General features: G+C 39.6%; 1 protein-coding gene across 13 annotated transcripts in view; it reads left to right on the plus strand.

Annotated features, from left to right (window-relative positions):
• Window positions 1-3,093: 3,093 nt before the first annotated feature.
• The window catches only part of gpatch8 (G patch domain containing 8), a 28,371-nt gene continuing 14,422 nt past the window's right edge, over window positions 3,094-17,042 (plus strand). For 5 of the 13 annotated variants that reach the window (XM_010770475.1, XM_010770480.1, XM_010770479.1 and 2 more), the window contains exon 1: window positions 8,571-14,513. Coding sequence is in view for 5 of the 13 variants with exons in the window: in XM_010770468.1 (XP_010768770.1) it covers window positions 3,154-3,198; window positions 6,997-7,074; window positions 14,441-14,513 (196 nt within the window). In the remaining 8 variants the exon portion in view is untranslated. Of the gene's footprint in view, window positions 3,199-6,996; window positions 7,075-7,986; window positions 8,024-8,570; window positions 14,514-17,042 lie in introns of those variants that run through there. The other 8 variants (XM_010770478.1, XM_010770477.1, XM_010770470.1 and 5 more) reach the window with 7 other exon arrangements.

Raw genomic sequence — 17,042 nt, forward strand, 5'->3', positions numbered from 1 at the left:
GATAGCTGGCTGTTTCTTTCCTTGCTATAAAGAAATTAAGACCATTTAAAAAGTTTAACTGGGTTGTGTATCTATAAGTTTTTGTATTTATCTTATTATCATCTAGACTGTACTGACACAGATTTACCTCAAGATGGAGTCATAAACTACTGACAGAAGGCATCTTATTGTTATCAGTAAACATTTTGGCTGCCTGATGTGCAATCTTTAGTATTTATACTGAGATAGGATTAAATTAAGTAGGCAAACTATATATTTCTTTCTGATTAATAATTTTAGCAACGTCACAATCGATTGTTGAGCTTAGCACAGATGTTTGCATCCTTTGATTTTGAAGAAGGATATCATGACCAAAATGTTATGGTATAGGAAAGTAAAAAGCAACTGCAATTTAAATTCACACTCATTTAAGCTTTGATAAAGAGATGCTATATACATGTTTGTTTTTGTGTGTCAACAGATGATCAATGTTTAGGGAGTTACTAAAGAAAATATGAAAAAAAACGACATGTACAGTCCCCTCCAAAACTATTGGAACAGCGAGGCAAATTGCTTTAATTTTGCTGTACACTGAAAGCAATTAGGTTTGACATCTAAAGATGAATATGAGACAAAAGGTCAGTATTTCAGCTTTTAAGGTATTTACATCTAGATCTGTTAAACAACTGAGAAGACCTTTTGTTTAAACCCACCCATTTCTCATGTGAGCAAAAGTATAGGAACTTAAAGACTTGAAAAGTGAATAATACTTAGTATTTAGTTACAAATCCTTTGCTTGCATTAACTGCATCAAGCCTGCAACCCATTGACATCACCAAACTTTTGCATTCTTCTTTTGTGATGCTTTTCCAGGCTTTCACCACATCCTCTTTCAGTTGTTGTTTTTTTCGAGGGCTTCCTCCCTTCAGTCTCCTCAGGTAAAATGCACGCTCAATAGGGTTTAAGTCTGAAGATTGACTTGGCCAGTCTAAAACCTTACACTTCTTTTCCCTGATAAACTCCTTGGTTGTTTTGGCAGTGTGTTTTAGGTTGTTGTCTTGCTGCATAATGAAGGATCTCCCAATAAGCTTGGTTGCATCTCTCTTTAAATTGGCAGACAACATGTTTCTGTGGACTTCTGAGTTCATTTTGTTTTTGCCATCATCAATGAAGATGAATGAGCTGGTCCCAGAAGAAGTCATGCAAGAACAAGCCATGACATTACCTCAACCATGTTTCACAGATGAGCTTGTGTGTTTGGGATCATGAACAGATCCTTTTTTTCTCCACACATTAGGCATTCTATCACTTTCGTTAAGATTCATCTTTGACTCATCAGTCCATACAAATTTGCCCCAGAACTTTTTTAGCCTTGTCTATGTACTTTTTGGAAAATTCAAATATGGCCATCCTATTCTTATTGCTAATGAGTGGTTTGCATCTTCTGGTGTAGCCTCTGTACTTTTGTTCCCAAAGTGTTCTGCTAACGGTGGATTGTGATACCTTCACTCCTGCCCTCTGAAGGTTGTTGGTGATGTTTCTTTACAGTTCTCACAATGTTTCTGTCATCAACTGCTGATGTTTTCCTCGGTCGACCAGTTTGAAGTCTGATGCTCAGTACAGTAGTGCTTGCTTTTTCTTAAAGACATTCTAAATGATTGTACTGGCTATGACCAATGTTTGTGCAATGCCTCTTATGGATTTTCCATCTTCTCTCAGTTTCAAAATTGCTTGCTTTTCTCCCATAGGCAGCTCTATAGTCTTCATGTTGGTTACACCGTTTTAACTATAAATGCAGTCTGCACAGGCAAAGCCCAAAGTTAAAACTGAGAGTAGACATGCAGTGCTATGTATTGTTTGAATAATCAATGTAACAACAAAAATCACCTGTCAGTAACATGTTCCAATACTTTTGCTCACTTGAAAAATTGGTGGGTTTAAACAAAAGGTGTTATCTTCTCAGTTGTATAACAGATCTAGATGTAAATACCTTAAAAACTGAAATACTGACCTTTTGTCTCATATTCATCTTTTGATGTCAAACCTAATTGTTTTCAGTGTACATCAAAAATAAAGCAATTGGCCTCGCTGTTCCAATAGTTTTGGAGGGGACTGTACATATTAATCTTACATGAAACACAACAAGCAACTGTTTTTATTAGTCAATCAGCATTGAGTGACACAAAATAAAATGGGCCAGTTTCTTTCTTAAATTAGATCCAGAAATGGGCTGCAAGTTCTGAGTGTGTGTCATGTGAGAAGAGAAGCCAAATCAATTATTGATGATCCGGTAATTTCCCCTTTTCAATACCAAGTAAAACCCCTGGTTTTCTTCCTGTCTTCACACTTGTGTGAACAAAAGCGAAGAGATTCTCAAAGCAAACCATGCAAGTATTTTGTTTAAACAGAGCAGAAGAGTGGATTTCAATCTGCTGTTTGCTCCTGGCAAGTATTTAATTGCAGAAGAAAATATGAGCATTTTTCTTGTCTGCAATTTCGATCGACTAACACAAAGATGCTATAATCTGGTGTACAAAAAAAGTTCCTAGGACACACTACAACTGCTCTCTTAGATTAAGGGCAAAGCACATAATTTAAATAGACTAGAAACTGGCAAAAAAATGTGACAAAATTATGATGGTATTTTTGTTTTTTGCCATATGCTATATTCTGTCAAGAGCACATTCAATATGGGTTTCAGATCTAATACCATTCCAAAATCAATCAACCACTACAAAATACCTCTCAGCTTAATATGTCATCAGATACAGATGCAAACAGAGCAGTCAAATAAGTATAAAGAAGAATTAGAAGTATAAAGTATATGACAAATGGAAATACTGAATAAAGTGCAAGCACATTAAAATTGTAGGTAGGTCCAGTACTAAAAATAAATGTACTTCGTTACTTTTCATATCGGGCATACACATTTCCTAGACATTACAGTGTTAATATAGCCCCAGTTCATTACAAAAGGTACACATGTAACATATTGCTGGGAATCATACTGTTACAGTATGTAGTGGAAATTGTTAGCGAAAGGTCAGTTGACAGAGGCAGGATCATTTGCTTAGAGCACATCATCATCAGCAGCATCAGCAGCGGCACCAACACAGCGCATCTGTTGGACACGGACAGACGGAGCGATAGAGAAGCTGCTGCTCGGTTCAGAAAATGGCCGACAGATTTTCTAGGTTCAACGAAGAGCGTGATTTCAAGGTAATGCATGTTAAACGATTGACGTTTTGCACATATTTCACCATGTATGTGTGTTTAAGCACATACATATGGTTTATAACGTAGTGGGCGGTTAAATGTAATTGCAAACGTCTGGTCTAGATGTCGCTTGCTAGCACCGCAAGCTGGCTAAGCTAACGCTAGTGCACTGCGGTTCTTTTGAATGTTACTTCCCTTACGTCTCAGTGTTTGGCTGTGTGCTATATTTGGCTCCTGTCATTGGTTTTTAGCCTTACGATTATGCTTACCACGCAAACTATCTTAACCATGCAACAGCAACATATATATTGTTAGTGACCTTGGGTAGTGTGGTTGTTTATCGACATATGCTAACGATGGATTGCTAGCTAGCTCGTAGCTAACTGGTACGCACATTCATTAGCAGTTGTAGTACTAGCTAGAAATGGCTGTATCATTTTGACAACAACCACAGCAGCTAGTTAGCGTGTTAAATTTGACCTAGTTTTAACCAGATATATGTAGGCTCAATAATAAATGACATTACATGAAATGATATCTTACAGTTTGCTACTTAAATGTCTGAGGCATGTTTATCGATTGCTTTTAGATCAACAACATATCCTTGTCCACTTATTAGCTGATATTTAAAAAAAGGTTTATTTCAAACTCTTTTATAACCTGTGTTTTCCTTGGGTAAAGCCTTTACGGTAAAGGTGACATAATTGCTTCACTTTTTTTGTTTTTGTACCGTTGCCAGACTGGTTTATCTAGCCTTCATTTTGTTTGTTTCTATCATACGACTTAAACGTACAATTCACAAGTAGAGAAGTTAGTAACAATGGGTTTCAATTTTGCTTCGTTTGTGGGAACATTTCAAGCAATTTTACAAATAAATCCGTCCCTAGTGAACAGTTTTAACATGCCTTTTTGTGAGGGTTTTAGGTTGCATATTTACAACAGTTGAGTTGCTGAATTACACCCAAATATGAGCTGTTTGTCTTTCACTTGTCTATCTTTGATCTAGGACCGCACCCAGTACAAGCCAAACACAAAATTAAAGATTAGAGAAAACAAGATGACCATGTTAACATGTGTTTTTTTAACCATAAACATTCTGTAATTCATCATATTTGTTTACTTCAAATTCCTTACATGACATTCTAATCCCCTACTTTAACTTTGCAGAATTTGTACTTTCTGGCAATAAATATTTTAAGCCACCCAACATATTTTTAATGATTTGATGTATGGTTATTGATTGGTCTCAAAACTGTCAATAGAAGACATCCTTAGTAACAAAGTATGCAGATAATGTGTCATAATGTTTTCCTTTCTAAATATATTAATGCAGTGTTTTGAAATACATTTTCATTTGGTTTTATCAAATAAAAGCAGCTTGAAAATTGAGTTTTGGGATTACCTCGGGTTGTAAATCTGGCACAGGTGTCATTCAGCTACAAGTTTCAAAACATTTCCTCCAGGAACCATCTTTTCACATGGTACAAATTAGAAAAGTTGTGGTTTCATGTTATGTATATAAAATGAATGTTAAGATATATTGAAGATGGTAAAAATATTGTGTGACCAAAAATGTGTGCTTGCATTTAGAACATTTTCAATTGGTTTAGAGTTAAAGTAACTGCGGTGTTCAGGGACATTTAAAGGGTATTGATACATTTTTTCAACAACTAACTTGTCCTTACATTTTTCTGACGTCATTCGTTATGTAATGTTTGGCCCATTTTTGAAGAAGAGCAAGTGTTTTTGAACAAGAAGCCGTTGATGCTCAGTTTGTTATTTTAGGTATTTTTGGGGGTTCTTTTGCTATTGGACAGTTATAAACTTTGCTTAAAATGCTGTAGTTGTTTTTTTCAAAAGCTGTCAAGTACTTTTTGTAGCGATGATATGGCGAATGGGTGAATTAGTAGACAGGCCATTACAAGTTTAAGCATGTATAATTGCTTGTGAAATTACTAGCCAGTGTTTTTCCCTCTAAAGCCACTGTGATGCTGTCGAGTGGGAACTCAGTATTCAGCTTTTTTGTCAGTGAGAGCTAAATGTTGTGTGTTCTGAATGAGTCTGTTGAAGGCAGCTTTGGCTCAGCACAGTGGAGCTCTGTGTGGGAGATCTGCTGTGAAGGATTCATTTGCTCAGTATTCAGAAAGTTTCTCCTTGACTCCATGGACTAAAGCAAGCTGCCAAGCAACACGGAGAAGGAAACTCCCACTGATGGTCTACCTACTATCTAAAGCAAAACAAGTCCATTAGCAATATGGAGCTATGTTTCATCTTTGTTGGAGCTTTAGAATGCAGCTTAGAATTGCAAGACACCAGGTTGTTTATGAGCATCTACACTGCTGGCTGGCATTAGTTCTCTTATTTGCTAATGTTAAGTGGTATGGAGCGCTCATATCAGCGTTTAAAAACAAAGGGAAATGTTCTCTTGTAATATCAGAGGACATAGCGAAGATCAGTTCAATGCAGCATTGCCGTGGTGTTTGTTTACCAGACTCAGGGGAGGAAAAAGCAGCAGAACATAAGAAGTCATTGTGGCAGGCCGAGGTTGTGCTTGATAGCACATTAAGTGGTCTGAGCAGAACGTCAGGAGGAAGAGAGGTGGCTGGGGAAGAGAAGCCGGGGATAAATTGATTTGTTCATAAATAAATCCTTTGCTATTCTCTGAATCTCCTTCTCATAATCCCGGGCTTCACTCATGCTGACGAGAGGTCCTGTCTCATCTGAGTTAATGGCTGCCAGTGTGGCATCAAATCACCTCATTATGGTGGGCGGATTTGAGTAGTTGCTTATCTCTGCAAAACCCAGATCCCCCGAGAGAATGTAGGGGGTAAAGCTGCTTGCATAGCCCAGTCCATGTTAGCATTGTCTTTGCTGCACAGTTCTGCAGCTGTAACCATATACTTTTTAGCAGTGAAGGAAGAAGTCCTGAATAATACAAAGGCAAGTTATTTGTTTGCAGTGCATCTCCCAGATAGATATAAAAAGTGGAAATCAAACCTCCCTATGTTGTATATATCATGTCTAGTTGCATTAGTTAGTTGGCCACACTTGTACTATTGCTAGTTGCTGCAGGCATCTAGTAAATATTGTACCACAAACTATTTTTGGACTTGTTCAGTTTTGTCTGAAGGTCAGTAGAAAACACACTCACAAACATGACCTTCGTCTCTCCTCTGCGGCTTAAGAGAGGAAGCCATCTGTCTCTGAGCAGAAACTGCTCTATAAACATAACCCTTTTGGTCAGGGTAGCAAGCCCATTACTCACTCTCCGTCCTCCCAGGGTATGGACTTAAAATGAAATGTTCAATTTGTGTAAGTAAAGCCCAGCTTCAAATTCAGACAACAAATAGCCTAAGGCATCCTTCACTGCTGCTACTCCTGGAATACATACATCATTTACCAGGAATTTGTTTCCTGAAATAACAATCCAAACTTCAAATTAAAGGCTTTTTAAAGTTTAAATAACTGGAAAATGGGATTGTTTATAGTGGAGTAATGGTTTTCTTAATTTATATGTTTTTATTAAACTATATAAACATGATTGTATAGTAAAACATATGCTGTTTGTGGAATGTGTGTTTTGCTTTTATTTGAGAGGTAAACACAATTAATGAAGCATATGTTGTGATTATTTTGGCCTGAGATTGCATGATAAACCCAAAAACTACTTAATGCAGTTAAATCCTCACCACTGGCTGGAATATTTAGGATTTGCTCAAAAACTGATTTAACTGATGATGATGAAAGAAAGCAAGTCTACATGATATTTCTAAATTAAGCTTTTACACGTTTTTCACTCAGGGTGGGAATCACTTTGACCAGTATGAAGAAGGGCATTTGGAGCTGGAGCAGGCGTCCCTGGACAAGCCCATCGAATCGGTAAGGCTGCATCCATCATCCCACACCATTGGACCAGCTGTGAGAGTGGATGATTGGTCCAGGGAGAAATAAAAGCCACACCTATAAACTCCATTCATTCTGCCCATGTAGATGCATCCAGTGTTTTCGTAAACACACTTGCCACCTAACCTGTAGAATCACCTGTCTCATGGTCATTAATACCCTTTAAGTCCCTCCCACTTCCCATGTCCTCTGCCTATTCCATTTCCTGTGTGATAGTTAAAAGATAATGTATATGCTAGATCTTCCTGTTTTATGTGCAGCTTACGGATAATCATTTGATTTATGTATCAGTCTCCCATTAGTCATTGTTAGTCATCTTAGCACAATGAGATAAGACGACTGAAAGCATGGGGTGGATAAAGCACTGTCATCAATGGCTGTTTTCTAATCATCCTAGCTGTTATTCATTTTTAATTGGTAATGACAAGACTTTATTATGGATATACCTACTTTAAACAAGGTTTCTGTACTGAGCCATGTTGTTTTTTTTATGTTTGAGAGAGTGATTTACCTTTCCAACAACTCTGATTTGATGATTCACGGATTTAAAATGTATTCAAAGGGTTAAGATCATAAATGCAATCCTCTTGAATCAAGGCACATGTTACCATTTTGCATTCAAAAACAGCCAGATTAAGAAGTGTTTACACCTGTATATCTGACTATTTTTCAGTGGCTCAAATGTTTCCGATTCCAAAAAGTTGGCAGTGCTTATTCCACTCCATTTAGCAAACAAAATAGCACACATAAGATGGTGTGAATGGCTACATCTGTGTTTGAATGAGTGTGTGTCCATGTAGCTCTAGAATTTGTGTGTAAGTGTTTGTGTCTATAGGACAGTTATCTTATTGTACACAACTTGGGGTGTTCGACATTTCTCTCCTGCAGCGAATTGGCCCCCTATTAGCTAAGCAGCAATGACCCGGTTTGTATTTGCACGCTCTGCTTTCTTACTCCTATCTTTAGGGTCCTTGTAACGCTTCTCTGACTGTCTTTCTCTCTCTCTCTGTTTCACTACTGTCGCACTCTACATCTATTCTCTCTCTACCTCTACTTCTCTCTCGCTCCCTCCCTACTACACAGTGATTCGTTGTACAGTACCCTCTGTCATTCTGTGCTGGCATGGTGCTTGTGCAACTGGGACTGCATTTTTTTCGCTGAAGAGGCACAAAGATAATAGCGCAGGCAGCTCTCTTTTTTTCTGTCTTTCCCACTCTCTCCACCCCCGCTTCTCCTCTCTGTCACTGAAGCTCTTTGGTGAGCAGGCCCAAACTCCTCTTACCTACACAGTGTCCCATGACCTCTCCTCAACCTTAGGGATGTGCTTTGAAAGTCAATCAGATATCACCAGCAATCTAACAGGCATGCTCACTTTCTTCAGTTTCTATAATCATCAAACAAAAGCATGACAAATAAAAGGGATTTAATTTTTTTCTAAATTAAAGCTATATTTAAATCTAGATTGCAACATAAGTAAACTAGATATTTGAAACATAATTAAACAAGTAAATTATGAGTATCATGATTTATTATAACAACAGGATTGCCTGAGAAAATACAAAAGTTGAGATTTCCCGTCAATTAAAAAAATAAACATTCAAGCAGCGGAATACATTCCATTGGGCTGATCACTGTGACGCTCCCGTTTGAAAGGGGAAAAAACACTTAATTTATTCACAATTTTGTAATTTATCACTATGATCAAATGTGTAGCCTATATTTGTGTTCTGGCATAGAATCTTTTTACATCCTGGTTGAGTTTCACTTATATTGTTTTCTAACAGGCACACACACCTCCCACTGTGTGTTGGTGGTGGAGGGGGAGAAATAAAAATAGAGAGAGGTGGCCTTCTCACCTGGCTTGAGTGACTCTTTAGCTCCTGCGCTATTATTTGTGGAGGGGCGTTGAGGGCAGCGCTGCAGCATCACACATGTGGAAAAGACATGGCCACAACTGTGGGGGGTGTCAACTGTCACATCGTCATTAATAGAAATACACACCTTTACATATTCTCTTTGGAAAGTGCATGCTCAAAGGAGATGGCGGCAGACTGTTTAACCACAAGCAAGTCACTATGAATATTTGTTAACCCTGAGGATTCTTTTAAAGGATCTGGTGATGACACAGTTTTGTTACATCAGTTATATTTCAATAATACAAATTACACAGTTTATAAGACTTTCAAATGCAACATGTACAAACAGTATAGTCCAAAATGTCTACCCCTAATCAGCCTTACACAGTGCGCCTAAATGGATAGCTAAAACATCACAGAAAAACACAGACTGACATAGAGTATGTGACAGTGTTGTTACACAGGCCTGATCTGAAATCTGTTAGTGAATGCTTTGGCCCAGCTTCTCGGAGCCCCTCCCCCGCCACTTATTGTGTGTGAACTATAGGCAGCTAGAGGTCTGTGGTATTTTATTGGGATCTTTTTTCTCTTTCTGTCTTTTCCCTTTGGTCTTTTGCTCTTTCTCTATAACATTGTTTTTGCATTGCATGTGTTAACTTGGTAGCATTCAGTACTATTTTATCTCAACACTGTGTCCTAATCACTACTACAGTTTTCCTCCAATACTCATCCCTCGTACGTCCTCTGCCCCCTTTCAGTCCCTCCAACCTCCTCTCCTTCCCCCTCTGACCCTGTCCAAGAGCGATATGCAGCGGGCAGCCACAGAAACCACATATACGCACCAGAAATCTAAGAATCACATGTACGCAGACCACAATGCGTTTTTCTCTTAGTAAAAATGTTGTTTCAACTTTTTGTATTCAAGATGTGTTCATTACTACTTGTCTCAACTTGTACTAGAGATGCTAAAATATATGGTGTATTAGATATGACAATTTGATAAGAAAATGAAAACCCTGCAATCCTTTTTTTATTTTAATCCTGCCCTACTCGTGACCTACATTATTTGCAACATGGCAAACTTTCTATTAAGCACCAGCGTTAATCCAGAGAGCATCAGTGATGCTGGGTTCAAGGTCATTGCTAATGCCCTCAAAATAATCTGTTTTAAAGTCAGCAATGGGGTAAGTGTGGAGAAAAAGAATAACCTAACCAAAAAACCCACTTCAAACTGAATGGGAAGGCCAGTTTTACAGTCTCTGTTTAAAGTTACTGGAGACCGCTACAAATGTGGGCTTCAGTGTCAACTTAATTTCCGGTTGATGCATTGGGCTTTCAGAATTATGAGGTAAGTATGTATTTTAAAATGATTCCATTTAAACCGGACGCTGGTTCTCTGTCATTTTTCCAATCACTTAATTCATGAAATCTGTTATCCCCTCACGGTCACTCTGACACTTCCACACTTCACCTCCATTTGCTGGGAAAAAGGAGCCTTCTGTTAAAGCAATTTGACTCTTGATGCACTGAGACAGTTGTTTCCATTTAGTCACACCTGCAAAAGGGGAGACCAACAAGGAATGCACAAGGCACCAAACACAAGGGAGCTGCAAAAGCTTATGAGGAGCAGCAGTCAGCAGGCCCTGTCCTCCACCAGCACTTCCAAAAACACATTCCTCAAGGACACGAGAGAGGAGGATGAGTAACTGCAGCAGCAGCCCTCCTTTTTCTGCAAGACAGAACCCTAAAGGGTCTGTGTTCACTCATCAGAATATACAAGCTCTGTTTTTGTGAGCAATAATCCCCCAAAATGATACAAAATATGTAGTTTGAGTTGATTTAGTTGAGTCACTTGCATAGATTAATATGCATGTCCAGTGTTACATCTTTCTCTGAACCAGAGCATTTTCTAATATCGAGACACGCTCCAGTACTGTAGACATATCAATGACTGCTTCGACTGAAGCAATAAGATTCCTAAATACTCTGAGGTCTCTAGGTGGGGTCCCCTGCATATCACTTCCCTTCCCCGTATCTTTTTCCATGCACTGTGCCGATGACGGCACAATGCACAGTTTTAAAAACACCTCTCCTTTTAGATCTCTTTTGTTTGGATAACATTTTCAATTTTTTCTTTCTCCTGTATTAACAGTCAGTGGATTTATTGACCTGCCCTTTCTGTTTGTATACAGTATTATGTTTGTTAAAGAGCAGAGAGAAAGATTTGCATATGTAAGAACTTAGAGAAGCTAGCAGAATTGCAGTTGAAAGCGTTTGGCTGGTTTCTTACGTTGTGTCACGTGTGACTGTTTTTTTGACAGCCCAGTATTTTAAAGCCAGGTTCGTATGGAAATGCCTTCACTCCACTTGCACTGCTGTTGGACTCGCCGTCGTTGCTTTCATCCGTCTGTCTATTCTTTTGGTGCACACATCTGTTGTTCAGACACGCAGTGAGCGCCTCATCTCCGCCCTCTTAGTTTGCTGAGCCCATTTTGAACTAATCTTTTTATTAGTGTCAGCAGTTGCGACTGATGCCTTATCCAACTTGCCCTTCTTGTTTTTAATAATATTTAGTTTAGAATCTTACAGAGATAGAAAAAAAATAAGCTTTCTATGAGAAAACACATTTAATTTAAGGTAGGGCTTATGTTCTCTGAGCTTTCAGAACATTTCATTATAAGACCCGTGGTCAGAATTCTCTGGCCTTGGAGATAAAAAATAAACAAATCAGCAAACAGGGATTGTGTAAACACGAGACAGGAGCAGCTAGTATAGGGTGCATCTCATTTTCCTTCTTGCTGAAACCTCATAGATCAGCTTATTCCCCAAATCAATATAGATAATCATGTGTAGAGTGGTGCACCATAATACTGCAGTAAGAGACAGAAGCATACCCAATGTCGGTGGGAGGGGAGGCATCCACTGCAGCACATTCTGCTGTGTTTCCTACATAATGAAGTCAGGGGACATGTTGTCCACCATGCAGGAGGCAACAAACTATTAGCCATGCAGCCTATCTTTGGTGGTGACATGCCAAGGAAGTGCCAGGCAATGTACAGTGAAAGCATGTCAAATGTAGGATTTAATGCCCCAGTTATAATTTAAAACAAGCAGGTGTCCTCAGTTCCCTTCCCACCATGTGAGACCCAGCACAGATTCCCTCCTATCTCACCCCGCAGCAGAAAGGGATCTGAATGTGTCACAGAGTAAAACACAGCTCATAGATCCATGAAATAGTGTGGGGGGGGGGGGGGGGAATACCAAACCCAACAGAAACAGGAAGTGAGGCAGTTAAGCTTCTCTCTTGGGAGGAAAACATCAGCCAGTTGCCTTGGATAGATTTGTTACAAGTATCTGGGATTTCAAAGTTCTAAAACACTGACCTATCGTTTTTTCTCTCTCAGAAATAATAAATAGGGCAAAAGAAGGCATCAGTTTGCTCCTAAACGCCAACAGGGTTTTAACATGATTAGGCCAAACGTAACATAAATGAGACCCTTTGGGCGGAGATGCAGTGTGTGCTGTGTGTGTGTGACTCCCACTCACATGCACTAACCCATTCAAGCTCAGCTCACCTCCAACACCCCAGAAACTCACCTCCACCATGGCTCAGCCTGCTCTGTTCTGCCCCCCCCCCCTGTCCCCACCTCCTCTTTGTCAAGAGAACTAATTGAGCCCTGTTGAGCCATCTCCTTCCTCTCTGTGCCTGATCCACCTGAAACTAACATAGTTGGAGTTTTGTTACCCGCCCTCCACCCCAGCCCGCTCCACCCCTCTGTATGTGTACCATTCACGCTACTAACACCGACGATACTTTTTGTTAAAATAATTTAACAAAAAGGTGCATGCTGTTTTGTTCCAACCCCTTCACTTTCTGTTTGTGAAAGTTGATGTCAATCTCTTTGTGATTATAAATATCCTTTATGTTTGGTTTGTATGTTTTTTTGGTAGAATGCAGCACTCTGGTGAATGTTAGCAAAGCTTGGAATAGTTATAATCACAACAGAAAACACTGCTTATTAAGAAATCTCATTGTTTATTTGTGCTTGAGGATGTACTGTAGTGGTGGGATGATCTTGCATTTCTCTTAATGTTTTTGTTTTTCTTGCTGACCCATACTAGTGATATAACGCTCTCAGACATGTGCGATTGCCCCCCTTAGTATACTAGGAATTTCTGTTGTGTGTGTTCTCGCACTTCTCTCTTGCCTCTTTGATTCAATATAATGGGTCTGATCTTGCCCACATGTACATTGTCTGTATACTTTCCTAAAGTATTCAAATAAAACCCCCAAATTCATATTTAGTTATTAATATTTACTTAATATAATTGCATTGTTTATGACCAAATGATGAGTCTCTTTTGTGCTCTAGCCAGGCGCCACCCCTCTTATAAAACAGACTTTTCCAGAAAGAGATAATGCTTCTGACAAACTCCTGTTGTGTGCTCAGTCTTAAAATGAAAACACTTGACAAAGTACAGACCAGATTTTCTCGACATTGCCTGCACTTCATTTGAAAAAATGGTTTAAGAGAGGATTTAAATAAGAGGCAAGCTAACAGCACACATTTGTGTCTAATAACGGTTTAGAATCATAATTGTGCATATGGTTTGGATCAGACCATTGATAAAAGACGAAAAAATACTGGAGGTGTCCAAATCATTCACAACAGCTATTTCTAGTGAATCCAACGGGGCTACGTGCACACAATGTCTCTCTGTCCCTCTCTTCACCTGCACACCCACATATCCCCTCACACGTGCATATCCTGTCCACCCTGGGCCTTGTAATGGTAATCCAAGGCCCATTAGCCCCACTTCTGTCTCTTCCTCTTGCTATAGTTTTTGTGACAGCTGCATATGTTTTCATGGTGCTCTCCTTGTCATGGTTACGGAATCACAGCAAGCTTGGAGTTTCTGACCTTTGTTTTGTTAATGCAAGATTTCCATACCTGTTCTGTGTCACTTTTCTTTGTGTACTAAGATCTTGCTCTGTAGTGGTTCATATATGTATGCGTGTGTGATACATATATTGCCTCCCTCCTTCCTACCACTCCTCTTAACTTCTCAGTTAGTGGATGTGACTCAATGTTATCTTTATCATCCAAAGTAAAAGATAAAGAAATGACTTTGCCTTACAAAACAGCACTCTGTAGGAGGGTGTCCTGTAGTTTACAAGCTACACATAGCCTCATGTAGTGTTCATAGTGGACAAGCTACCCTTCCTCTCAGTCTCCAACCATCTACCCCCCCACCCTAACCGTCCTTACCACTCCTTGTGCTGGAAGACACTGATAATACACGCTGTAGGTGATGTGGATGACAATAATGATAATGGTGATGGTGGTGGTTGTGCTGATGATGATGGTGTGATCTGAGTGTCTTTTTGTTTTTGTTTGTTTGTTTTTGATGACAACCCAACAGGGAAAAGCTCCTCTTATTATTGGAATATTTTTGGTTTTTTTCTCCTCTGTTCTCTCTGCTAGGATAACATTGGGCACCGGCTGCTTCAGAAACATGGCTGGAAGTCGGGGCAAGGTCTTGGCAAAAGCATGCAGGGTAAGGACAAACTCTTCTGAACATCTGTTTGCAATGTATGCTGGTGGTACTGAGCCACCAACACTTTGTCATTTTCTTCGCCCTCACATTTCTAGGTTTTGTTGTATCAGCAAATGTTTCTTTCCCGTTTCTTTCTCTGGTCTTTTCCTTTGTGTCTGTTGCTAGCTAAAATCAATTTGTATTCAAACAAACCTCATTCCAGTTCCAGTCGCTCTCTCGCTGCTGTTCCCTGGAATGGAAGAGGGAGGGGAATGTTTCAGAGGCCTTGTAAAGGAGTTACACCAAGGGCAGGGACCATAGTGGGTTGAAGGATAGGAGTGGAGCGTTTATTTGTCTTTCAATAATGCAATACAGATTAAAGCGAGCTTTTGGTCCTCCTTCAAAATCACAGTATAATTGAAGACAGCCTTGTTCACATTCACTTGTTTTAGCCAACTAACTTTGAGAAAAAGTGGTTATGGATTTATGTATTGCAGATGTGCTAGCACACAAGTCTTGTGTCATCTCCAGATCTTACCCCTGGTTAAAAACATACATCCTCTTCTCAACTTACATTGCCGGAACAAATGGTAAAGAAGCTAAATGTACCTCTCCCGAAACATTGGGGCAGGGATGCAGCTGCATGATAACGAAGAGCACATGGTTGACTTGGAAACACTAAAATGGTAAACAGGGTAGCCAGAACTCTAGCCAACAGAGCTGTCAACTTGCAGGAATGCATAGCACACCATTTTTCAAGGGCTTTTTCTGGCCTAGTTGTAAACGCAATTTAAGAACAGGCTGCTGTGACAATGCCATTGGACCTAGTCCAGAACCCATGTACATTTCGAAAAAGGAAAAACCTCTGACTGCCTTCCACCATGTTAACATTGACGCAAAACAGACCCACGTTGCATGCTCCGCCTGCTTGGGGAGACTGTTGTTAACTTTGGTTGATGCTGGACAGTCTGTTTTAATGATTTAAAAAAAGATAGTGATACCAATCATAATCAATTTTTGCATGGCTTATTATGAACCAGATAACCGTTTCAACCCTTCTCTATAGTTAGTATATTATTTACTTAAACTGATTAACATCATGTGTACACCATCCGTTTCATTTTTTAAGATCGAGAATTGCGGTCTCTTCTGAGGGAAGTAAAAGCGGTGCTGTAAAAATGCTCTGTAAGCTCTTCCCATTGAATGAACTCGTGTAGAAAGCTTTCAACAAGAAAGCTGCATTAGAGAGGTTTACTTTCAGGAGACATCTGTAATTGGATGTCCCAGTTGATATTGACTTGCTGCAAGAGGGAGCAGGCTGAACAGAGCTGAGTGTGTGGGTTGGTCTTGGCTAACGTCAGCACATCATTAGTTCGACCCTGCTCTGCTCGGCTCATTGGCTCAGAGGCAGTGGTGCAGAGCCCTGGCATGTTTCCACCGAGCCTTCCTGTCTCATCAGCCTCTTTCTCTCCTCATCACTTTCTTTATTCTCTCTTTTAGTTCGAACTTCCTAACTCCGTCTTCAGAGCCGCACCCTTCCATGCACTTTCTCCAAAGAGGATGACGTATCGCATTGGCCATGAGTGATGACATCACTGGCAAGCGAATGGGTCCTGGCAGTTAGCTAAGAACCAAGCTGGGTTTTCTGCATCATTTCTGGCATTTAGTTTTGTCTACCTCCTCAATCGTGTTCTTTTCTCTCCTGTCAACCCACACCATTTTAACATCAGATCTTTTATTTCTACTCTCATGCAGTCATTTTCTTCTACCTATTTTTGTCATTAGTTGCTCATTTGCTTAAGAGCATTTATTTCCCTTTAAACCCAGCAGTAACATGCTCAATATCAGAATTATAATGAGAAACACAACGTCTCTAGGCACAAGCTACGTAAGCAAGTTGCTTGACTTCACAATGCAAAAGACAGAAGGTATCTGCGTTCAGAATTGTGCTGCTTAATTTAATTTGTATTCAGCATAATCAGATTATGAAAAGTCCATGCCTTCCTCGTGTTTGTGGTTCAGGTGATGAGATTTTCAGTTGTCTCTGGTTTTGTAATACAACAGACACAGAAGACTTGTGACTTTATCTTGATGAAAATATGCATTCATTTGTATCAGGTGTTTAGAAAACACTGGTTTACCCTGCCTGTAGATGTCCTTACTTTTCCAGATACCGGCTGTGGTGCTCAACTTTGTTGTAAATGAGAAGAAAAGGAGGAATGGCTCCCTCTCTAGAGTCACTCTTGTATTTATTTAGATCTGCTCTCCACTGTGTCGGATTGAATTGTCATGATATATTGCAATCTGACATTTAGATATTACATTTGTATTGTGTTTATTGGTGAGCCTTCAGAGACATGCAGAGCTGATGACTGGCTGTTGAGCTGCGTTGAGGCCACCCTGGCACCTCTTGTTCATGCACATACAGTGGGGAAAAAAAGTATTTAGTCAGCCACCAATTGTGCAAGTTCTCCCACTTCAAAAGATGAGAGAGGCCTGTCATTTTCATCCTAGGTATACCTCAACTATGAGAGGCAAAATGAGAAAAAA

Source organism: Notothenia coriiceps, unplaced genomic scaffold, assembly GCF_000735185.1.
Source record: "Notothenia coriiceps isolate Sejong01 unplaced genomic scaffold, NC01 NC01_scaffold00008958, whole genome shotgun sequence".
In the NCBI taxonomy this organism is placed as follows: domain Eukaryota; kingdom Metazoa; phylum Chordata; class Actinopteri; order Perciformes; family Nototheniidae; genus Notothenia; species Notothenia coriiceps.